The 26,941-nt window shown below is 35.7% G+C and overlaps 1 protein-coding gene across 1 annotated transcript; it reads right to left on the bottom strand.

Moving 5' to 3' along the window:
• Positions 1–268: 268 nt before the first annotated feature.
• XRN3 (5'-3' exoribonuclease 3) lies at positions 269–22,655 on the bottom strand. The gene is made up of 23 exons (XM_086436070.1): positions 22,363–22,655; positions 18,651–18,753; positions 18,456–18,532; positions 18,189–18,380; positions 17,933–18,052; positions 17,675–17,737; positions 17,152–17,298; positions 16,868–17,032; positions 16,495–16,572; positions 16,255–16,341; positions 12,744–13,094; positions 12,466–12,561; positions 12,141–12,236; positions 10,461–10,531; positions 8,269–8,397; positions 8,119–8,195; positions 7,992–8,032; positions 7,802–7,876; positions 7,536–7,693; positions 6,762–6,866; positions 6,598–6,673; positions 1,674–1,753; positions 269–1,207 (listed from the first exon to the last, which is right to left on the bottom strand). The coding sequence occupies exons 1-23, from the start codon at positions 22,564–22,566 to the stop codon at positions 508–510; spliced, it is 3,291 nt and encodes a 1,096-aa protein (XP_086292196.1). The 5' UTR covers positions 22,567–22,655; the 3' UTR covers positions 269–507.
• Positions 22,656–26,941: the final 4,286 nt, after the last annotated feature.

Genomic DNA, 26,941 nt, shown 5'->3' with positions numbered 1-26,941 from the left:
CTAAATGAAAAACTATTTTATTCTTGGGTTGATCATGTAATGTACATTGTTGTCTGGCAATGACATTTTGCACATTCTATTAAAAAAATACTGTTATTTCAAATGCATTGTTCAAAAATTTAGTCCGTATCTTTTCAATTTTAAAATGGGGTGGCTTTTCTATCATAGGTTTACTACAACATTCACCAAAAACTGGCACATTTGTGATCGTCGGTTGAACGCCAGCTTACCCATCACCAAATAAAAAATAAAAAACACGGAAAAGGAATTCTTGCTTGAATGGGAAATTTATTAATTGTTGTTGAAGTTTTATTACACTGGCTATTGGCGAGGCCATGTACAGTGAGAATACCACATATCACAATCAGATACAAAGGGAAGCTGCACTAAACTAACAAGAAATAAGTTGAAGAAAATGGGCATATAATGAAACTCAAAATCCTGAAAACTATTGTACAACATTTCCATAATCAAGGCTACCAAATGAGCCACTTAAGAGAACTAAAGTTAGTGGTGTCCGTACCCAGGGGGAGGTGGCGGAGGTCTTCTACTCGCTCCTCTGTCTAAACTCGAATATCGATTGCCTAATTGTTGAGGGCGAACATACCCTTGGGCGACACCACTCTGATTTGGAGCCGAGCCCCAGCTGCCTCCCCCCTCATGATGGTTAGTAGCTCCATACACTTGGTAGCTCCCGTAGCCATTGTATCCAACCCTTGGGTCAACATACGCTCCAGGTGCTGTGGGTGTCTGCACCATGTGTCTAGGTGGATACTGGGGTCGTCCATTCTGAAATGTAACTGGCGGGTAGCTGGGCCTGGGATGATGATCCCTCATGTGCGTTGCTGGCAAATTGTTCCTTTCGTACTGAGGATGTGATGATCTTCCATATGGATGCTGAGCAGATGAAGGATATTGCTGCCCATACCCATGAACGTATTGATTTTGAACAGTGTTGGTATGTGCAAACCTGCCATTTTGACCAGGATAGTCCCCTCCAGATGGAACAGGCCCATGATGTTCGTGACTGTGATGTCTGCCGTTTGCGTAAGAGGGTGGTGCACCATACCTACCCATAGCATTGGGTGGTTGTGCATCCATCTGGACCACACCAACCCGATGCGTTTTTGATGGTAAACTGTTTATGACAAGTCGATGCGCTGCCTCCCCAAGCTGTCGACCAGATATGGTTCCAGGAGGGTTTTGCCTGCAACCATAAGTAGGAACCAAAAGCCTTGAAACCAAAGAAAGAAAAAAAAAACAAGGAGTTCAATGGGTGGTGGTTTATATTTTATTACACTAGGAGAGGGGGGGCACGAAATAGCCAAGCAAACATAATATTTCAAGTTACACTTTTGAACATGACAGTAGCCATTATAATGCAGGAATATCTTGAAAATTCTAGCAATGAAGGGGTTCTTTTGAAAAATTTGGTGGTGCTTATAAATGGGCAAGCAAAGCCTGGATGGAGAACTCATGTTTTATCTTTTAACGCAAGCAACTACACGGGACTGTGTTCGTTATCTGATGGAAATGAAAATTAACAAGTAAAGAAATGGCTATTTTGGAAGTTTGATGTAGAAGAAGCTTTGGGGTAAAGCCTCAAATTTTCTGTTTAAAATGGTGAGGGTTGACATTCAATTATAATGTAATAAATTTTATTGGACTGCTACCTTCCATTTTCCCATGGCTTCCTCCCATTATCTTCATGCCATAAAACAGGAGGTGGTTTCAAATCTTCTACTGTAACACTCTGCAACAAGAAAATAAACAAATATATAAGATCCAGAGCTACCTCACCCAGGCCAGCATAAAGCAGCACAGAAAACAATCAGGGAATCAGATTTCCTAGTAATGCAGTGGTATAAAATAAAGGAGCACATAATCCCCAATAAAGTCATCAAAGAGTTCAAAAATCCTTGAATGAGTTATAATGTAAATCAAACACTCCCCAAGCATCTTAGAATTGAAACCCTTTTGACCTTAAAAGGAATTTATATTTGTACTGTAGGGGAATGCAGCATTGAGCCATATATATATATATTTCAGAGAAGACATGGAATAATAGGCATGCTTTTAACTCGTATTGAAAGAAGAAGAAAAAAGTTCAATATGACTAAGAAAAGATTTTTAAAAAAAATCCTTTTTTTCCCCTTTTGATAGGTAAACCTGACGTTCTATAGGTAAAACATTTGATATGGAAGAAAATCAAACAGAACAAAACCTATCACATGAAAAAGAATAAACCCTAGGTAAAACGTCTGAGAGGTTTCAGAAGCTCTCACAGTGTGTTTGGATTTGGATTCGAAGAGATTCATCTTTATATCCTCCAGGAAGGAGATAATCAAACCAAAGGTCAATATACCATCACCTTTTGGTTAGAGGAGCGTCCCCCTGGTATGTGTGTTCTATTTTGATGGGAGGAAGGAAAGTATTTTAGTTAGTCCAGAATTTGGATTACCCTCTAAAGACTTCAAAAGTCACCCCATCGTTATCAGTTTCAATAATAGGCCCAAATTTTGAATTATTCGCCCGTGATTTACTAATTATATGTAACGGGGACTCAATTTTGAATGCAGACTTTGACATGCAGACCGAAGTATTGCATGTTGAAGGAGGCATAACCGAAAACTTCTAGCAATCAGTGTATGATAAATGGAACTCTACTAATGACATTTAACCTCGCATTCCTGTCCCAGAGCCAGGATGGAGTGTTCCATCATAACTACACCAATGTAAATTTTGCCATCTCCTTCCATGAATAGCGATCCTTTCTAGGGAGCATCCATCTACACCTCATCCCAAAGATTTGGCAACATATATCCTTTTGCACCATTCGACTCTGACTAGAGATATCTTATGTCGAGGCATATTTCAAATCTTTCCTTTGTACCTCAATCAATCTCGTTTCCAAATTCCCTTGCATTTTTTAAATTTTTAGAGACTTCAACTTGTAATGAAGTGGTCTGTGTCACTAGTGCTATCGTTGGTCTTCATTGTACATATACCCAAATCATCCCAATCAAACTACTCCGCTTAATCTCCAATAGGGTTTATTCTGAAATCCACACATTGGAAGCCAAAAATATGACACTTCTTCACATCCATCCACATGTCGATCCATGCATATATCTTGAGACACGCACAACCTTCAAGGGAACTTACGCACACGTTTTACCAACCTTCAACACATCCAACTTGATATTCATGTCCAACCTTCGGGGGCAAACCTCAAGATCTGAGTGTTGGGGCAGGCCTCCAAGATCCAACCTTCAGGATGTGAACTTCATAACCAATCTTCAGGTTCCAATCCTTGTCAAGGTTTGATCCACTAACAATCTCATAGAAACTCTCCAACAATCAAGAGTGGGATGCAACTGCACAACATTGAAGAAACTCTTCTCAAAGCTTGTCTCAATTAGTCTGCTACATACCTATCATCCTAGAGAATTTCTATCCAAACAAACTTTCTATTGTAAAGGCTTCAAGATATGGAAGGACTCTATGATTTGAACCCTATTTTAAGAGCCTCATGGTCTGTAGAACAGTAGAAGGGCAATCAATGTTGTTTATTACCACCCAAACATTATGAGTAAGGAAATATCTCCATGCACTATTTATCCCATATAAGTATATCTTTATGCTGAAGTGATTTGAGACCAGAAAACCTAGAGAGAAATTAAAAGAAAAAAAAAAACATGGTACAACATGAATGAGTTCAAATAACAAAATCGATAGACTGAGGTCTTGTAAAAAAAAAAAAAAAAATTTCCCAGTGACAGTTGATGGGTCTGTTTACGTTTGGATGTTCATAAAATGTTGACCAATGGTCAAGGGGGCACTATAAATTCAGGAGGTACAAAGGTTCTTACTAATTCAACCAACTTTCCAAGGGTGATGATAAAAATGCCCTTAAATTTATTCACCAAAATATCACGAGTTGTGGTTCAAAGTTTCATTCCCTTTCGCAATGTTCTGGCACACAATTCTATTTTTAGCAGAGAATAGAACAAAACATTGAATGTTTCGGTTGCCTCAAAATGTTTCGGTCGAGACCATTTCGATTTTTCACCTAATCCAAACATTCAATTGAAACGAGATTTAAACATTCATTATGAAAAAAATTGTTCTTATTTCCAAACATCTGTTCTCAATAACTTTTATTCTTTTCATCATCATTGTCGAAGCCTTACCAAAGATTTGGGGCTGGCTAAACAAATCATGTTCCTTCATTCAATTTTGACGAAAGCCATGTCTCTTATTGAAAGTGTGTCATATCCACCTTCACCATCTCAATCTACGTTCCTTTGGGCCTTCTTCTCACCTTGTTATTACCGTCAACTTCCATATCCCTTCTAACCGAGACTGTAACCAGCCTTTGATGAACATGCCAGACTATCCCAATCAACTCTCATAGTTTACCGTCAATTAGAGCTACTCACCACATTTTCTAGAATGTATTCATTTATAATTTTATTTTTTATTCTTTCTTAATCATATTTTCCAAATATTTTCTCCCAAAAAGAGGAAAGTAAAAAACTAGATCACCAAGAAGATTGACTTCGGCCAAGGCTCCAACATACATATTAATAATATATAAAAAAAAGGTCAACACATAAAGAACACTTGATTCATAGCATTTAGCAACCAATGAATTCACTTTGCAACAAGGTATTAAATTTCGCTATATTTCGGTCAATAAAAATGAAAACATTTGATGGAAATATTTCGGCCAGTGTGGAGATGGTGTGGGGAATGATAAAACTGACATGAAAGCACTCATAAGTCATCCAACTACGATAAATAGCAGAATGAATTTTGGAATTAAAGAGCAATAGTATTCCGTTGGCATAAGTATTTGAGATTCCAAAAGCTAAAACAACTATAATCTTCAGGGAAATGAGAACAATAATGATAAAATAACTACAAATACCTTAATATGTAAAAATAATGAACAAAGTATTAAGCAATGTTTTCAGACGCTGAAGCGTGAGGCAAGGTGCTTGACTGACCAATGCTCGAGGCAGAAAGCGTAAGCCTCACATGCATGACATATTTGAAGTAATAATATAACATATAAAATAATGAACATTAAAAAAATTTAAAAATTAGGATATTCACCCTATATTCCCAAATTTCAAATCCACATAATCAAATTATAATTTCTAAGTTTTAATTCATTAGAATAAATAATAATATAAAATATTATTATTTTATATTTAACAAAAAAATACTATCTATTTGAATAGTTGAAGTTTTTATAGTATATAGCTACTTTATGTTTATTTTAAAGGCATAACTAAATATTATTCTTTCAATACTTTCCTTTGTATAATACTAAATACTACTAAAAATTATTTATAAATCAAATCAACACAACGATTTTCGTTGCATATATAATTATTTTGCATGCAAATTTCAAGTATTCCAATTATGTTGCATGCTAATAGCAAAAAAATGAAAATGAAAGTAAAGAAGAAATTTATAATACTTAGTAAAACAAACAAGAAGAAGAAAAATATGAATAAAAGCCATGACCCTCGGTCAAACGGCAGATGCCTCAGTCATGCCTCACACTGAAGCACATGCCTTTGGTGAGCATCTTGGTCTGAGGCAGAAGCCTTACTGCTTTTAGGTTTCAACCTCATGCATCAGGGGGTCTTTAATGAGCCTCGTTCCAAGGCATGCCTCGAAGCATAACCCTCAGATGCCTCTAGAAACATGGGTATTAGGTACTACGTCCTCACGGTATTATATACAATTTTTTTATCTTTTAAATATGCAAGAATTATTTTTCAAAAAAATATATATATGCAAGAATAAGTTACTAATGATCAAACTAATTAGATCATATGAACGTATTAATATGCTTACCATAAAACAAAATAAGATAATCCCTTCATATTTAAACGATAGTAGGCAAGCTTATATGAATGTATTAACATGCTTACCATAAATCAAAATAAGATAATCCCTTCATCAAAATAAGAAGATAATCCATTTCTGCTAATCTACTAATAAAGGAAGTGTAACTTACAATTTCCTTTCTACAAAAATTTATATTTTACAAATTTTATCAATATTTTTAGAATAATTTTTTGAAAGATTCATTTCAACCAGCTTTTGCTGTTATCAAATATTTCCACTGAAATCTTGCATTTTTTTTTATTTAAGAAAATTGATTATTTTAATTGAAATTTAGTATTTACCAAAATAATTCATAAATTTAATAGTGATTTCCACCAAAATATATATAAAAGGAAACTGACAGTTAAATTTCTTGAGCCTTATGGAAATTTAAAAAAAAAAAAAAGAAGATATATTTCATGGAAATAAGTCAAAATTAAATATCAAACATTGCAATCACAAAATTCTCTTATTTGTATTCTACTTGGACTATGGACAACAAGAAAACATTGTCAAGGAAACAACTCCTATCTTTTATTTTATTTTTTGGGAGGGAAAGTAGTTGAAGGCCAATCTTGAACCCAGTAATAGATTACTAAGAAAACAAAATCTCATAATTTTGCCAACTCTAGCTAAGACGTGATAGTCCTAGATGTTGAGTGTTAAATGGTGAGAAAAGATTAAGACTACCTTCTTCGGGAATGTAACCCCTGCTGGTGGTCGAGTGATATGTTTATGGGCATCCGGGAGTCTATATATGGCACATCTGTAAAACAGAAAAGAAGTTGGAGTGACAGATGCATGGCCAACTCAGTTTACAGTAGAAATTTTCCTACAGTGCAGAAAAGGCTTACATGACTTGATTGTTCATAATATCTTCCATTCCCATAACAGGAGACCGGAAGACGGGAGGGCAAGGTTCACCACTGCAAAGGGATAGATACCCATTCATTCCACCACTGCATGTACAAGTCAAAAAAAATCAGAAAAATGCCCAAACAGATATTAAAATAAAACCACAGAAATCTTGTGAAGTTTGATAAGGATGAAGAGTTACTGAATCACAAAAGTTGTGGCTAGCATCCCAGGAGTATTTGAGATGCATACGAGGACACCCTTAGATTTTATAACACGTAAAATGAAGACTAGGCACCTAAATCATGTTGTGTACTAGATGGTTTTGGTAAATATTTTCTGCGACCACAAGGAATGGGATCTGACCCTCTAAACATACATTTTGAAAAGCCTAATGTTATTTCCCGGTGTTCACCTCAAGCCCAAGGAGACATGCTTAAAACATATGTTACAAGGATCGCAGAGGCACCTAACCCACTGCATGCATCCTGTAATAATTTTGTAATTAGCTTCATACATGTACAAGGGTTCCCTGTAAAGCTATCGCCCATATATGCATCAAACTCTATAAAGAGGGATTGATCACCTCAAATGAATGAGGGATACCCGTGCTCATACTGATTGATGTTCTTTTTTCTTTTCTTTTTTGATAGGTAAAACTGATTCATTAGCAAGGGTGGTCACAAAGACCAACCCAAAAAGACGAAAAACAAGGAAAAGCGAGAATAACAATCAGCACCTCTCAAGGAGGTTTAAAGTTTTGCAATACCGACCTGGCCTTAGGGTCAAGCCTTTCTTTGACTTCAACCCGTTCTTTATCAGACAACTGTTTACAACGGTCATCCAGAGAATATATATATGGAGAGAGAGGGTGAGATGATGACACAAAAAGCAAATCAAACATCACACTGTTTCTTCGCACTTCCTCCTCCTACAAAACAAAGTGCAATCGATAATTATTTTGTTGAAACCAAATATTTTTCTTGCACAACAACTATCAAAATGACTATATTTAATGATTCTCGACTACATAGTATACCGTCAAAGTATTCTCGACTTTTCTGATCGCAGCAAGAAGACGACCTTCATCAATAAAGGGTAATTTTGCAATACCCTTCAAATGAAAGAAGCAATGTCAATAAATCAGGTTAGAACCAAGCAATTCATGTAAACCTTCATATCCATAACCCAACTCTAAGCATGTAAGACGGAAAAAAAAAAAATCCAACCTGCCAAGCAAACCGCTTGCCATTCATGTCCACTTCAAAATCTGATCAAGATAGCCAATAAAATTTTAAGATATTTGTACACGAGGACTTGAGAAGGGGAATTGCATTGGCAAACCACAATACATACCAATCGGATAAAAATCAATAATAGGTGAATTTGGATCGCTCATCAATTTCCTATATTGCTCAGGAAGTGCATGGGAACTGGAGAAAGGGAAAAATCAGAAATACCCAACAAAATAGGAAAATTAAAAACAAAGCATGGCACTGGAACAACCTCGCAGCTGGGAAGACTCCCATCAGCTGATTGAATGGTTTAAATGGGGCACCTAGCTCAAAGCTTATTTCCAACTGACCAAGATCCTTGAGATCAGAAGCAAAGGGTGCATAATGATAGGGATAAAACCTGGATGAAAGAATTTCCAAGAAATAATCAAGATATAAAACATAAAATGGGATCCGTGTATGAAAAAAAAAACATTCAGATGTACTACAGGATACCCACAAGGCGAGGTTGAGATGTGGAATTTTCTGTGATGGGCAAAGCTCTTTCGTGCCAGATAAGAGGAAACATGTTTTAAAAAGAATACACTTATCCACACAACAAATGAAGAATAATATACAAGACACATTTTCAAGGTAAGTACATTGCACTGACACATAAACCCCAGAAGCCAAAAATTCCATTATTGGATAAAACTTTTTATGCTAGATAAGAGGAAACATGTTTTAAAAGAATACACTAATCCACACAATAAAGGAAGAAAAATATACACACATTTTCAATGTAAGTGCATTACAAGGAAACTTGTAAGTTCCTCAAATATGACAAACAAAAGATATACACCTGGGGAAATTATATAGGCAAACACATATTATCCAACTCCAATTGTTCCTACAGCAGGCACATTATGCACATAGTGCTTCTCCTGCCAACACTCCATGCCCAAAACAAATGCCCAGAATTGGTGCTAGTGACAGAAAAACTGACCCTTTGTGTTAAAAAAGCAGGAGTATATGGGCAATGCAACAGTGCAAGTTAAAAAAAGTAACTGGATCAGGTCCCTGCATCGATCCTCTAGTAACTAAAATGAGGATTTCCTTCATAACTACAAATCTGTGGGCCTTATGCATCTTCCTACAGTTCTCTAACCTTTGACAAGCTTCCATGTTTCACTAACGAAGTCATTCTGGTGAGCTAAAACAATATTTATAGTTAAAACTATATATTGCAGTCAAATTTTATTATTTACCGAAATCCCGTATTAACTCCAACTTGACTACTTTGGTTCAAATTTGCAGTTCAAAAGATATTGTCGGTCAAATTTCAATTTGAGCCCTTTAGAAATAAAGATATTTTTTGAAAATATGTTGAAACTTAATACCCATTTGCTGGGACTCACTTCTATATAAAAACCACTTTCTGTGAACCAAAAAAGACCTATTCTATCTCCTCAAATTTCTTCCTTGTTAAACATATGAAGCTAAAACAAGTTCTCTTTTCTTTTTTTCCTTTTTTTGTGACACATCTAAATCTGTACATAAGATTGGAGATATCAAACAACAGACCGAGAGAGATTAGAGAAGAAAACAGCCTCATTTAAGACACTTAAGGAAATGGGTTCAAAATGCAAGTGATATCTTGATCATGGGAATCACATTACTTAAGTTGAGACGCAAAGTCAACCCAGTAAGTTAAAAAAGACAAGAAACTGACTTGGTATAGACATTGAAACATGGGAATCATCCCATGAACTCCCTAGGGAAAGGCTGCATGTTAAATTGCCTTGCAGATCCAAGAGTTATGCTCCGAGACTGAAAACATTTTTTTTTTTTTACTGTTATTTTGATAATGTAGTATGTCACCACTCCCTATGGAAGTAAGACTAATCCATCTGGATATGGCCTGGTATAATCATGCACGGTGCAGGGGATTGTTCTCACGACCTTGGGGAGCACACCCAAGTCATCAACCACTGCTCCACCATCCGGTGGTGAGACTGAACCAATTCTATGTTTCTATAATATGTAAAGATGGAAACTGTATTTTGAAAAAGGGAATACCAATAAATATGTGTGTGTGTGTGTGTGTGTATATATATAACAAAAAAGCAAAGAACTGAAGGCTATAGAAAAGAAGTCTGACAAGCGACGTGTGCATATAAAATCCTAGCTCACAATTACACCAGAAAGAACTATAAGGTCACACCTATGAAGCAAACTGACGAATCAAACCCATTCAAATACTTCAAGATAGAACGACCGATAGGAAATAGGAGCTTTGATTTTGTTCACTAGATCAAAGAGATGGATCTCAGTACAACATTTAACAAATTCAAATGTCTAATCATAAAGCTAGCAATGAATATGAATTATAAATTTTATTACTAATCAAAAAAGAAGACAACGATAACCATTACAAGGAAATCCACAAAAAACTTATAATTGTTAAATAACAAGCACACTTACCACTGCCAAGAGCAAACCCCTTCGTAATAATAGTGCATAACCCAGCATAGGCCTTCTGTGTATTTTAGAACCTACAAAGGAAAGAAATTGAAGTTTCTTAGACAAATCACAATACCATAACTCAACAACTTCAAAAAGAAAAAGGAAGTTGCAGGTCTCTACTTCTCTTATTGAACAAAGTCGGTAATCACTACAACAAAAAACAAGACTAAATCATAAACTGATTCCACTTGAAAATAAATTATATTAAAAAAGTCTACCACTTAAACATGCCTATGTACATGGATGTGGAGATTCATGTTTGCATGCTTATAGTTCAGTGCAACTCAGGTTTGTTTATTTACTATATTTGATAATAAAGGTAATCCCTTGCACTTATTCGTATTTACTCTTAAGTGGGGATATACTCTGCAGAATTTTATAGAAGTTACAAACATCGTGTGTGTCATCTAGTTGTTGTTTTTTATTCTTTGAGATTGGCGTAATCTAGAATTATCAATCCAACACTAAAATAAACTCAAAAGGAATAAATCTAACAGTAAAACTAAGATTCTCAAATCTAGGGCTCCAAATTAAGATTCTTGAATCTAACAGTAAAATTAAGATTCTTAATGCACATACAAATTGAGATTCTCAAATCTAGGGCTCCAAATCTGAGGTTCCATCTTTTATCCTAAATCTCTTCAAGTGTAAATTATATGTATGAATAAATGAAGTGATCCATCTATCCATAATAAATTCTTTTGCTTTCCTTTTAACTCCAACCACCACCCCTTTAATATTGTTTTTTAATTAGTAAAAAAAAGAGTAGGAAACCCACCATACAGTTATCGGTGCCAGAATTTGCAGTGTCTCAATTTCCCCAAATGTGTGTCACAGGTCACTGGAGACTGTAACGTAGAGACATGGCAAGGGTGCTATATGTTTGTGTAATCATCAATCTATTGCACATGATATAGGGATATAGTGACGTAGTAATGGACTGTTGGTATGTAGCGGGGTGGGGGAGGGGGCAGGGTTTTGGTCTTCATAAAGAGAAATTGCATTCCCTCTCAGTTGGGAGGGAAAGGGAGACAGGTTATGAGTACTTCTAGAACAGTAAAACTTAATGCACTTGTCAATGACCTGGTGACCCCATGGACGTAGTTTCTGGAGGATTTCTCTGGTGACAAATCACATTAAACAGTGCAGCCAACCCGTATAGTTGGGGATAAGGCTTTTGATGATGATGACACTAGAATCCGGGGTATGCATTTTGAATACAACAACTTAATTCTGGATCTGACCTCAGACCCAATTGATCAGCTCTGAGTCAAACCTGAGCCAACCTACTGGCATCCCTAGACATGCAGGGTTCCAAAATTCAGCCAATTCACCCACTACTCAGCCTAGTCATCTTGGATTGCAATGACAACAAAAAAGTCCATGCACTTGACTCAGATGAGTTTGACATGGCCTTGTCAGCACTCAAACCAACTCATCTCAACTCTTGGTCAAGTCACTATCATTATTGTGCTATGTTATTTATTATATATATAAACTAACAACTTTAAACGCATTTGCAACTACATTTCATAGAAGGGGGGAAAACTCCAAATGATTAGTTGAGCAGCTTGAGCCAACAGCGTTTTAAAGAAAAAAGCATGAGCCTTTTATCATATTTCAATTCATTTAACTTACAACATCTTTTCGTATTGTTTGGAGTTCATCAGGAGTTTTTGCGGAAAACTTTTCTTTGTAGTACCTTTCTTTCCACCCTGGCTCTCCTAACTTGACCTGATAACATTTACATCAAATTGTAGCTTAGAAATTAATACGAAAAAAAAAAATTGCCTAAGCAACCAGCTTCTTTTAAAGTAATAACACTTTGTTGTACTCACCAACTCTTAAAAATGGGCCATACATGAGGAACCATGTATAGAACAGATCTAAGAGAGCATAACCAAAATAAATTGAAAGCACATAAGTAATTATCGGTAATCAACATTAAAGTGAAAGTCCAAACCTTGTCTTCTTCCTGGTTGTCAGAGTTAAAGAGGTCTGACTTCTCACGTAGCACTTCCTTAAGCTTTGTTTTCAATTCCTCTTTGTTTTCATGTATCTAACAAACAAAGAAAGCTACAAGTGTTACTAAGAGCTTTTATCCAACAGTTCCCACCATTAAATATAAAATTATGCATATCGGTGGTCTTGAAAGATATAACTAAACAATGCATAACTAAATCTGATTTATTGATTTTGATAGGTATATCATGGTAATCCTCCACAAAAAGGGAAACATACCTCTGTTTCATGACTATTTTCAACCTCAACAATGGCAGCAGCGACTGTAGACCCTGAAGAATATCGTGTAACTTTTTGGGCCCGCACATTAGTTTCTTTACCATTGGATGTTCCAGATTGCTTGCTTCTAGAGTCAAGAACTGACAAGTCAGTAGTAGCCTGTCCAACCCCGTTTTCTCTTCTAACAGAACCAGATCCTGTTTGTTGATATGGAGAAGGTGCAGAAGCAGAAGCAAGACGAGAACCATGAAAACGAGAAACTGGAACTAGAGACTCAGGTTTGGATTGAGGTTCTGCATCATCTCCCCTTCTTGCTTGGGTCTTTCCACGCTTGATTCGTTCTGCCTGCCGCTGAAAAATAGAAATGGAAAGTTACTAGTTACTATTTCAATGTATTGAAACAGCAGGTATCATACACCTTATAACAATTACGGGGGGCCAGCAATTCAAAAGTAACTTCCAAAGCTCTGAAAATGCTTTTGTTAAACAAACAACATAATGTTTTCCATGGGTAAATGCAAGCAGATATACATTTCTTTGATAAATAAAGAGCTTTGATTAAAAAGGCATGGAAAAAACCAGTAGTAGAACAGTTTTGAACTGAATGTTGCATACAAGCCATTCAGACTCTTACTCAGCTGAGTTAAGCCACCTTTCAGGCTGATCGAGTCAGAAGCTCAGCTGTCTCAGCTAAGATTAAAAATGCGTCAAACCAAGAAAACTATTTTTTTTCTTATAAGCGTTATAATTTGAATAAAGATGAAAAAGAAATATCCCCTGGAATCTCACATCAAAGAAAAAAAGAAGTGGGAGCACTGATAATAGAATCCCATCTAACTAAAAAATCTTCGGACGGAAAGGCATTTATTGCCACTGAAGACCAATGAAATAAAGGGGCCTTTAATCCTCAAAATAATCTTCTGACTATCGTCCTCCTTTCTGACAAAAGAGTTGTGGTGCCTTTCTTTTTAAATCCCCCATAGCACCGTAAATGGGAGTAATGACTAGATGACCGGTCCACGAGGAGAGAAAGCTCAACTTCCCCAACTACTAAACAGATCCACCACATTCCTCGGCATATAATTTCAACGCAAACCAAAACAGTGAGAAGAAAAGTACTCCAAAGATCAAATCTTACAAGGCTACAATGTAACCTGTGATCCACATTCCCCACTTGATTTACACATGACAGAAATGAACTATTAGCTCTTTTCCAGAAAAAGTCAAAATCTTCTGGCGACTCACTGTCCACGCAAAGAAAGCTATCTTAGAAGCCATTTGAAATCCCCACATACAATTAGCTGTGAAAGATTGAGGATCCACCTGACTAAGTAGAGAAATCTCACTGAAAATCAACTAAAACTTTTTTGAATCTAGATGTTAAGTCTTCGCTAAGATTCCGTAGAGACTGATAGGCTGAAAATCCTTAACCTCTTCACACCTCTTTTCTTGGAGATTAAAATGATGAAGGTGCAATTTAAACAGTCATCAAGGAAAGTCTCCAGAAATCCTTTAGGCAACTCCCATAAAATCCACAATCACTATACACCACCATCTTCAGTGGACAGTCCAACATCAAGTGGTTAGACAAGGGTATCTTGTCTATGATAATTTGTTTAACCTCATTCTTCTTTGTAAATTGCCACTCCGAAAAATTCGTATTTTGAAATAAGATCCTCTCAAGCTTGTTCCACGTGTAGATTCCTCAACACACTCAGGTGAATGAAGATAGTTTTCCTACTCTGACGGTTGGACCACCATAGAACAACCAACTAGATTTAGAAAATGGCGCATATAGGTCTTCTCTGCCAAACTTAGGACAAGGACTCGGTCTCACTTTCATGTCTATCTATGGTTCAAATTTTCCTTCCATTGTGAAATGTTTTGGACAAAACATTCAGACTTTTGGACATGCTGGAGCAAAGCATTGCTATATGCTCTTAAATTCTGAATGTATAGCAAAATATTCATTAAACAGATTGATACATACAGAAATATCTTTTACCGAAACTCGAGTGTTTCAAAACATTTCATGAAACATATCAGTACATACCACAAAAAAAAAAGCCTTACATTAGGCCACAAACTAAATTAAGAAGTAGTCAAATTTTGTAACTTCTACGATTTATTTTTGATGCAGGACGGTGCAAATTGAACCTAATATGATAATTCTAAGTGTAATCACTAAGAACAATAAAATCCATAAATTAAACTAATTCTACAAGAGATTATTAAAAAAACTACCTAGTAATTAAAATGATTCCTATGCTAAGTTACAATCATACAGGACTACTCCCAATATTAAAGCAAGAGATCTAAGAGAAGATAGGACTTCCAAACTTAGGGACTGAATCCAATATCAATTAAGATTTTCTTGAGCCCAACCAAGGGTTTCAAGAAAATCTTTTAGGCACATAAAGTTTTTGGCCTGAAAGATTTCAATAAGTCCAATTGAGTGTGTGAAATACAAATTTTGCAATAACGTTTAAATTAAACATTCGTCATAAACTGAATATCATTATTTTCAATTTTGAGAAAGAAAGAGATTAAAATTGGCTAATTGAGAAAATTTTAGGACTTGGGTGTAACTGTGTAAGTAATAGGGTAAAGGTTTTATTTGGAGAAGAGATTAATGATATAGATTATAGAGCGTTTTTAGTGTGGGGAGGATTGGACGGGGCAAGAGGATTCTTGATGAATTCTTAATGGTTTAAAAAAGAAGATTAAAGAAGAAAAAGATAAAACATTACCATAGAATCACACCAAGATGACTTCACACAAATCCAGTCACTAAAGGGTTTTATAAAGAGAAAAATCTGTAAATTTTATTCAATCATTCTCTAATAATAATTCCTTACCATGATTTAAGTAAACTAACATTTCTAGTTTGACTCTACTTTGTACTCTAAGGTACTTTCCCAAAATAAAAAAAATTAATTCAAAAAGTGAATCCTCACTAACAGACCTAAATATTATTAGCAGCTCACTTGAGAACTTGGTGTTGCAAATTACATGTATTCACACCCGAAATAGTGAATCAGTATAATTTATGGCCAACTGGATGTGGCAATAGTTTGAAAGCCTAGAAATCACTATACACAATCAATGGTATAAGTTGACCGGTAAAACCATCACCACATGTGAAATTTGATGAGAAAATTTATAAATCCAACATTTCACAGATCATCAATCTCCATTTCAAAATAATAATAATAATAATAATAATAATAATAAATATTGTGCTATTTTTTATACCAAAACATAAATATTAAGCTCAAAATCTTTAAATATTCTCAGGTCACATTTATTATTTCTATCGCATAATACAGCTACATCGCATAAAAGACAATGTCTCCATAATGCAATTTATAGAAAATATCAAGTACATAAAACAACACTCATTCTGGTGAAGTCTCAACAAATGCCTTGCCTAAGAATTTTATAATTCTCCTGATAAGACTTATTTGCAGTCCTTGTACATCAAGTGAATAAGCTACCATGAAGAACTAACCTGATGCAATCTAGCTCTTTTCTGGAAGATATTATCTTCATAGGATCCCACTGCCTGAATGAAGTGCTCAACCCTGCTCAAATTTGGCTAAGAACAAGAAGAGAGGTCATGTCAGAAAGTAAGAATTGAAAGCATCTTAAGCTGAAAGAAAAAGGAAATGGCATCAATAGACGCAAACTATTTGGGGCAACTAAAAAGGGGAATGTTCCGAGCACAATAAAGATGATCAAAATTGATTACCTTGCTTGAGTCTGTCAAATATCCCCCCATTGATGCAAGCTCCTTTTTATATATGGCAAGTAACAAGTTGATAGCACCCTAAATACCAAGTGGGCAGAGATACAGAGAATATTTGTTATATCAATCACAAATTCTTGCCTTGAGAATTTCATCTAGACAGAGTCTGGTTAGCACCTACTATGCAACTTGTAGCAATTTACAATGGAAAATAGTTTTTCATAAGGGAATGAAATGGAAAATATAGCACTAGAGGAGAATATGTACAGTAAACAATCTAATAACGACTTAAGTTGACAAAAATGGAAGTTTAACGTCACGGCTACTGAAATTTATAAAACACCAAAAATAGAAGAAAAACCATAGCACCGCAAACCTCGCGAATTTCCAGTGTGGGCATGTGCGGCAGAAAATCATTGCCAACAAAGAAACACATGAAAATGAAGTCGTCCACAATGCATTCAAAATCAATCTCGAACGGAAGGTTGGGGATTCTCATTTCATATTCCAAGTACTCTCGGAGAGTCCAAATGTTGAGAAACTGCAAACATTGCACAAGTTAGGGAAGGAAGAACACCACAAAATTAGACAAAAGCAGTCATATGTACAAGAATTACCATCCTAAGAAAATTTCGGACCCAGGCAGGAGTATAAATTAACCTGATAAGGCTTTTTAGCCACAGCAGAATCTTCACCTTTCTCATCAAACTCTCCAGACTTTCTCTTTGCCTTACCTTCACAAGCTGCTGCTAAATGACCCATCTGACCGCACAGGAAGCATTTGTCTTGTTGTGCGGTGAATACAATCTGCAAGTGTCATTTGAGAATATAGTTATCTACAGTTCAGACTGGAGAAAAACGCTAGTATAAGAAAAAGGGAGAAGAAATGAGTGCTTCAAACATGACATAAGCAACCATCAATGGACTTGAAACCATAAATATTATTTAGCAGCAAAAATAAGATCTGGAATGCCTATTTTATTTGCTGAAATGGCACCTATTCAACTGGAAATCTAACAAAAAAGAAACAATTTCTAGGCGAAATATCTTATTTCTTTTGATTGAAATAATATTTATCATGTATATGAACTAATGCATAACCACCGTCAACCATGAAAGTCTCTGACTAAAATCTGAATTCTCACACCATCAAGCACTTCGTAGAGAATGGAGGCATACTAACCTCTCTCAAGATTGAGAAATGCACTTCATGAGTAGCCAACGCCAACATGATTAAATCTGCATCCTGTCGTAAAGGACCATTAAAAGAAAATAGTTAATGACAATTAGAGGTAAGAAAAGACTCAAAGGATATTTCCCCACCATCGTCATCATCATCTTATCATGATTTACATTTCTGAAAAGAAAGCAGATCCACATGTGCATAGAAACACTGCATATCCATACAATATTACAAAAAAAAGAAGGGGTAAATCTGTACCAAACCATATAGGCAATGGCGCGTATTTGGATCATAACCAGGAAGATTTCTTTGAAGACGAATGTAAGACATAACCTTGTGTTCCCCTTCACCAGGAACATTGGCATCGGACAGGATAACCTTCAAAGCAATTTAAATGATAAGCAAACACTAGGGAAAAAATTCATTAACCATAGTTAAAGAAGTATCACAAAAGAAAAGAAAAGTAAATTAAGTAAATAATCCAAGTTGGAAAAATTGGTAATAGGCACAAAACCTTAATGGATCTCCAGCCAGGGTCATTGTTTAGTCTGAGATGAATGTAGTACTGCAATGCAGTTGACAATACAGCCATGAACTCAGTTCCGGGAGTGATGACATTAGAATCACAAGTTTGTGATTCCTGTTTTGAAGGAAGCATCCTTCCCTCCTCCTCAAAATCCTTTCTTAGCCGTTCTTCCTCTGCTGTCTGTGCAGAAAAAGGTAAAAACCTACCACAAAGAGATGAAAATGACATACAAGGGAAATATACAATTACACCCACCGCTTCTGCTGCATCTTTGGCTGCTCTGAAACGCCTAGAACGCTGCTGGTTCATTTTAGCCCTCGGAGCAACACCATCTACATTTGTTTTCGAAGAATCATTATAACCGTATTATACACAAAGGTCGAAAGAATAAAAATGACACAATCTACCATCAATAATTGTTAGTACGAAGTACTCGATCATAAAACTCACCAATAGCCATGTAAAGTAGCTTTCTGGGTCGCACCATCACAAAAAGCCTATCAATGTAATCAAACATGCACTGGAATACCTCATCAAAAGTCGTTGGAGAAGGCTGAATGTAAACAAAAGGAATCAGCTAAACCATGTTTGTACATATACTTGTGAAACATACATATACAGACTAAAAAGACAGTTATTCGTTACTTTCTCAATGAGTAATAGGGAAGACAGTTTATGATTAAAGAAAACACTTCTCATAAGCAATCTTAACAATCAATAAAACAGCACAAGTAACCACCAAAATTGCCAAATTGCCAATATATCAATTCATTAAAGGACTGCACTGTTTAAAAGGGAAATGATAGGGAGAAAAAATGAAGCATAAAAACTCATCCAAATTTCTTGCAATGAAATTAGGGGAAAAGCTTTTCTAGAATGTCTCTCCAAGCAGCTTTTTCTGTACATCAAGGGGCTTTCTTTCCATGTGAATGGCTGACATGGACAATCCAAACAGTTCATCTAATAAAAAAAAACCTTTGGATTAGCCACATGGGCAGTGCCAATATCCATGCCATGTCCATACCCCATCAAACATTGCACTCACCCCATCAAACAGATGTTAGATTCTTTATTATTAAAACATAGAAAAGAAATGAAATATGCCTCTTTCTTGCCACACTATAACGATCAAAACATTTACATAGCTATATGACCCTGCAGCGCCCAGATCTCACTAATCCAAAGCAAGCTTTTCTTATCATCTAACTTATTACCTAATATGCACATGTTTCCCAACAAGTTATACGACCCACCACTGCATCCTACAAACCAAGTGTGCTCACTCATCCCACGTGTTCCTTAATTGTGTTACATTTGACACTCTCTGGCTACTAGGGTCACACATTCATCAAGACCCCCATGGTTACCTTGACTGGTAGGACAGATGATCCACACCAAACACTCAAGCATACAACCAGGTCATCCATGCATTCCTCGAATAGTCACAAGGCTACAACCCCTATCATAAATAAAGAAGGTTTTCCCACACCTAAAGCAACCAACATTATCATCCACCAACACAAAGTCGAACGATCATACCAAGCGTCTCGACATAAGCTAATTATTCTAGTGGCTAACAATCTAACAATACTCAATATCACAACATTATATCCTCGTGATAATGCGGGACGCAAATCAAGCCAACAGTCACGGGCTCTAATGGCAATTTTGTTTGGGTTTCCACTTGTTTGATCTAGATTATCTTTTATCACTTTTATTTTGACGGGATTAGTTTTAGATTAGTTATTTTTAACTGATCAAAAAAGATTAGTTATTTTTAGTTTTGAATTGTCTTTTAATTATTTTAGGAGTTTGATTTGAATATATGTACTATTCATGTCATTTTTCCTTAGACCTAATTTTGAAGTGTCAAAAATTTTCGCATTAGGTTGATTTTCTTGTTATTTGAAATATTATTCAATTACCTATCCAACAAGCACAAGATTTATGAAACTGATTTGTTCTGAGAAAGTTATAGTCAAAATACTGATAGGGTATCAATTTAACACGAGATTGGCTTCTGAACATCAAAAGTGTCGATGTTTAAGTCAAGTTAGGATTAGGTTTAGAGTCTAAAACATAAAAGCCTATATGTATAACTATCGTGATTGATTTCACATAGTACATGAATATAAAAAAATTACAGCTCTCTTCTTGAGATTTCTATAGTGATTGGCTATGGTGTGAGACCATCGTGGAGTAATTCCATGAAATCCGGTGTGATTCCAAGGTAAATTTGTAATCTATTTCTCTTTAATCTTCTTCTTCAATCCATCTTTTTCTATAAAAAAAATTGTTTATTCACAACTCGTGAGAGATTGATCAACCCATCAAAACCCTTCTTGGTCCACAAGAAACAACACATACCTATCCTAGTTCATCTAAAACCTATCCAAACTCTATCAAATCTTAAATCTTATATCTATAGCCCAATCTACAACCTTCGAACCTTCCCTCCATCAAACTTAACCATATTTTATACCAATTAAAATACCTTATTGCAACATTTCGTAATTGCAAAACATCGTAATTACTTTTTTTTAAAAATAGTCAATTGGCCTTGTGAAACTTTTCACAATGACTATTAAAACCTTCTAGGCCAAAAACATTTTCATGAAATCCCTTTCTAGAATTTTTTCTTTTTTCTTCATAACTTAATTAATCGTTCTCCCACCCTTCCTAAAGTAAAACATACCTAAAATAATAAAACCTAGGATCTCCTACATTGTGTGATTATTAGCATCGCACGTTGTGTAAGAGACACCCTCGCTTGGCAATGATACTCCATTTTATCAAAGCAATGCTCATTCACTGTAAACTCACATTGATTTGATACCGTATGAACCCGAGTCAATCTTACTTTGGATCAACTCTAACATCCACCACACTAAATCCTAGCTAAAATAATATTCTCCGCAGCCAAAATATTTTCTTGGCTATATGACAATGAAATGCACTAAACTCACAGATCCAAATACAGAACTACACCATCCAAAGCCTTTTTCTCTGGCATATCACTCAAATGCACTTGTTTCCCATTATGGTATATGACTGACCGCTAAATCTTTCACGTTGAACCATGCTTAGCTAGCACACGAGTCCCTCCATTGAGTCAATGTATGACAATCGTCCTACTTGTAGGGTTCTCACATACTGACATACAATCAACTCAATTTTCAGCCAACTGATCCATGCCCAACATTATCAAGACTATTGTGAAGTCATTCAAGCATTCCTCGAAGAATCACGAGGTTATGACCCCCATCATATAAGTACAAAAGTGTGGTAAATGGGTTGTCATCGAGGCATCAAATATCACATAGTGCCCATCATTGCCTAGTTGAGTAGGCGTACAGAGCATCCTATTGCAAACTAACACTATGCCTGGAAAGCTAGGCATCATTAATAGAATACCCCATCCAACCACACTTGAAATAGATCAACATATCCCACATGACCAAGCAAGGCATCATATGGCACGCCTAGCCGATTAATGCTATAAACCTCGTGATTGATATAACATCAAAACGCAATACCACCTAGCCAAGCATTGTTCCAAGGAATGTCCTATACCAATGGAAATTACAAGCCCCCTCCCCCTCTAGGATTCCAGGAGCAAACAATGGGTCGGCCTAGGGCAATGTCCAAGCCACTTTTCCCAACACGGCCAAGCTGACTCCAAGCCCACTAGTGTGTGAACTATGGCCTCCTTGTCATGGCCACACACTCCATGAGACGAAAGGAAACAATAGCCAAAGGGTATCCAAAAACTCCCTCTCAGCTGAACGAATCATTTACCGCAATTACCTCCCGATGGATGAACAGAACATAGATTGATTTTCAAACAAGGCCATTAGGCAACCAAGACGATATGGACACGATCTATAAAAACATTTGTAATCTCGGTCACTTTCCAACATTTAAATAATTATTTTATTTTAGGGTTTCAAAACCTTGTGAACGAAGAGAGATTGATTGGTTGAGTGCTCCTTGTTCAAATAACGCACAGACATTAACTAATTCAAAAACTAGCTTCGTTTTACAACAAGAAACTCAATCCACGGAGATAAATTAAACACTATCAACTATAGGCAGCCATTATTACTGCATAAAAGCGAATTCAAGTATAGAGAACTGAAGATCTGGGGAAGAAGAGACGTACCCGGTCTTCAGGGTGGAAACAAGGATGAATGATGCCATTCATATCGAGATAAAGATTGTCATATTCGATCTTGTTAGGGTTAGGCTTACTGGTATCTACTGGGATAGAAATTCCATCGATCTCTACTGGTTCTTCCTCGATTACATCTACCACCACCATTGGATACTTCTCTGCTAACCATCTGTAAAACGCGGGAACTCCCATGGCGGACCTGTTGTGAGGAACTTCGTCAGAGAAAGAGATATATGTGCTTCTCCTGAAGCAGAAATATCGAATAGAAAATTACCTGCTCGATACAGAGATTTATTAGGGCTTCCGGTTTTTTTAACTTGTTGGATAACGATGCCTACAATTGGAATATTCTTAACCAAAAAGGATAATTTAGCCATACCCCCTCCGTTTTGATGAATATTTAACGTATCCGTGTGATTGTGTCTGAAACTCGTGCCATATCTTTGACCGTGGTCTTGTATGAGAGATCTATAAAATCATCATAACCTCCACCTCCACAAACAAGAACTAGAAGTTTCAAATTTCAATTGAGCCCGTTGGCCCCCTAACCTAGGCCTCCTAGACTATAAAGAATTAGGGTATTGATGTTTAGCCCACAAAATTGGGGCCACATTTTGGGTCTCGCTCAAAATGTTACAACCTAACGAATCTAGAATCTATATCTTAATAATGATCAACTTGGCCCGATCTGCTAGTATATTTTAGATGAGTATCTTACATATAAGTAGATGCGATTTTGTAACAATACCGGAATTTGTCCATGCTTGCATTTTCTTCGCGGTTAAAAAGGGTAAAAGAAGTAATATAGTAAAATTATAAGGATATTATTGAGAATGAGAGTAAAAATGAAAGACAATGTAATTGGAGATATATTGTTGAAAAAGGGGAATGAGATGGGCAGAGGAACAAAAATATTTGAAAGGGTTAAGAGAAAGATAACATATTGAGGTAATGTAGACCCCACTCCATTATACCTGAAATTGGATGTTTATTTCCCACAACTATTGTTGGAATAGGATCTACCGTTGTGTTTTATTATATAGCATGTAATTTAAACATTATTTGGGGTTAAAAGGGTAAAAAATGATAGATGATAAAATTAGAAGAGTATTATTGAAAATGGGATAAAAGATAAAATATAGTAAAATTAGAGAAAATGGGAGAAAGGAGACGAAAGACCATCAAGTTGATAGGGTGAATAGAAACAACAATAAAGTGGATATTGAGGATCTTACTCCACTACATACCCAAGTGAGATGTTTATACCCCTACAAAATTGTAGCTAGAGCAGGATCAACCATTGTGTTTTATTATATAGATATGCAATTGACAAAAAATATAGTTCATTTTCAATGCTTTAATTTGGCATATAAATCTATTTTCGCATCTACTATTACTGGAGTTTGCTATTCAAAAAAGGGATAAAGGGGGAAATTAAAAAAAATTATAAGGGTACTATTGAAAAATAGATAATAGAATAAATATAATAAAGTTATAAGGGGTAGTAATGAAAAGAGATATAAAAAAAGAAATACAATAAAGTTGGAAGAACGTTATCGAAAATGAAGAAAAAATGGAAGACAATAAAGTAAAATGGTGTCTCGAGATATATTAAAGTTCGTCTGTGCCTACAATACTGGCATCCTCTACGGGGTTAAAGTAGAAAAATAATAAAGTTGGAGAGGTATTATTAAAAATCTTTGAGATTAAAAAGGTAAAAAAATAAATTTAGATGAATATTATTTAGAAAGGGGAAGGAGAGGAAAATACAATAAAATGAGTTAAAGAGATGAAAGAGGAAATATCATTAAGTTAAAGGCCTATTATAAAGAAGTGGGGTAAAAGATGAGAGATGGTCAAATTTGAGGGATGTTATTGAAAAAAAGAGAAAGAAAATGAAAATAGTAAAGTCGAAGAAGAGTAAGGTGTGGACCCCACTCAACTATAATTAGCGAGGATGTTTATGCTCTGTAACTATAACTGAACTGGGGCCCACAATTGTGTCTATCATATAGATATGACTAAAACAAGAAATAAATAACAAATTTACTATCATCTCTAACCATTTTTTCAATTGGGATTTAGGATAGCTATTGGATCCCTAGTTTGATGAAAAAATAATCTAAGATTACTCCCTATGATTTTGAAAAAGATGCAAGAGTTAACTTATTTACAAAACCTGAGAATCAATACAAGCCTTATCCCTAGCCTAGCCCATTAAGGTGGAGCTCGGGCCTGGTTGGAATTTAGCGATGATCTAAGGTATAGCCTTTTTTTAAGGTCAGTGTAGGGCTCAACCGAGCTCAATCTAAACACCCCCCCTTCCTCACTAACTATGTACCAAAAATTGAAGATCTTCGTTGGGTTTTGGTGATAAAAGCACTCATCTTCATGATTTCGTCAATTACTCAATTTTCTTTATATAATTTCGACAAATAAAATCTGGAATAAAAAATATGATAAGATAAACAAATCAATATTTTTGGAAAAAATGCTTAATGCAACCTAAGGTGGGTTTTTCCTTCTAAATGCCCCCGAGTTTTGGTGGTGACTCAATAGCCGAATTAGTTGATGGTTGATAAAAAGAAGACCACAAATAGTTGTAAAGTGTCAATTGAGCCCACTAGCCCGACCCAGACCACAAGACAAAATGAGGGTTATGACCTCTATTTTTATTTGTCCCAAACCCAATCTGAATCAAGCCCAAGCCATAATTAGGACCTGAGCTAGGGCCTAGTCCAGTTAGGCTTGATAGGGGTATAGGGTTGGTGTAGGGCTCAACCAAGCCCAACTTGAACTTGCCCATTGAAAATCCTAGATGGTTTATCTTGACCATTTTCTCAACCAGAATGGTTGACCATGGTGCTGAATCATCCAAAATGGATGTCTTTGACGGATTTAATCATCAATCATCGATACAGGTCTCGAAAAAGGTGAGTATGTCATTTAATTTTTGTTATTTATCGGTACAATTTTTCCAAATAGAACAAAAGTAATTCTCAATGCTCCCTCACCCATATGAAAAGTCAAATTCAAATGCTTGGGATCAATGTCTCAAATTGTCAAGATAAATCATTCAAATCATTACGATCAACCATTGTTGATCTCGACTAGTTAAATTGTCGATACCAATGAATTTTAATCAAGTGTCAAGATTGATTATTTACGATCAATGATCTCGACGATTGTAAGAGGTAGATGTCAACGATTTTAAATCATAGGGGTGAGGAGCATTAAGAGAAAATAAATTATTAACCAAACTATTAAGTTGCAACCCAGAAATTAGGGTATTTATAAAGAAATCCTTGGATTGATTAGATAATTTTTTCTGAATTTAAATCATCCAAACAGAAATTGTCTAACGACATGCCCTACGATTGGTTTGGACTTTGGACAGACTGGTGTTTAGGGCTGCAACTTAGGTGCGTCAAACCCAAACACGATGGGTTGAACCCAACCATGGGTCAGGTTTGGGAACAGTTAGTGTGGATTTGGTATGAGGTTCAGCTTTAAAATGGCATAATCAAATTGGGTTACGATCTTTTCTTTTTTTTCTGCTTTTCCTAATATTGCTTTGTTAAAAAATGACAAAATCGAAGTGGGTTTGGTTCAAGCATTATCATTTGGTTATCCAATTTGCCCGAACCCAAGCCTAATACGATTATAAATCAATATGATTTTCTAATACTGCTTTGTTATTAATCTTTTGTTAATGTAATTCTAGATTGCCATACAATGATTATATTGTAATTTTAAAGGCATGCTTGATAGAAATTGTGATTAATAGTACACACAAGTGGTTACTTTAATTAATCGTCATAATCTTCTTATTTAATTTGCTTGTAAATTTTATATGTGTAAACCTTGGAGCACATTTTTAAAACAAATATTTGCAATTTTTTAGTTCTTTTATATATTGTTTATCTTTGTATGGGTCCCTATTTCTACTAAATTATCAAGTATTAATGCATAATTAACCAACACGACCAATATGATTTATGTTGGGTTCGGGTTGAGCATTTTACGCCCGATGTCGGGTTGGTGTTTGTCAAGTTTGGGCTGGGCTTAGGTTGATGCCAACCTAGCCCAAGTTGCAGCCCTATCATATATATTTGTGACCAATTGATCGACTAATATACCAGTAATGCATGCTTGAATAATTGTACTTGCTTGTAACATTTTTATGTTGTAAATTCAATATCTTAGTGAAAACCAATGCATAAAATTAGAGTGGGCTAGTTTTAAACTCGTAAGATCAACTCGATTTTTCTGGTTGTCTAAATCATTGTGTTCACCCATGGGCCCGAGCCAAACATACATAGGTCCAACTTAGGCTATTATTTGCCAAGGTCCAGCTACTGGGTCATATGTAGTATCTGAGGTCCATCGGGGGTGTCTGATCCATTGGATCTGATGATTTTGAACAATCAAATGATGAAGATTTGTTAAATTGGGCATCATATAGGGCAAAATTCGGATTGAATCACAACCTTACGCATGGCCCAACTAAGCAGGACAAATTTTCGTGTAACCTAACCTCGTGGTACCTCATATTTTAGGAAGCTCT

This window comes from Akebia trifoliata, chromosome 3, assembly GCF_017979445.1.
Source record: "Akebia trifoliata isolate Shusen 1 chromosome 3, ASM1797944v1, whole genome shotgun sequence".
NCBI classification, from domain to species: Eukaryota; Viridiplantae; Streptophyta; class Magnoliopsida; order Ranunculales; family Lardizabalaceae; genus Akebia; species Akebia trifoliata.
This window is presented reverse-complemented; position numbering and strand designations above follow the sequence as displayed.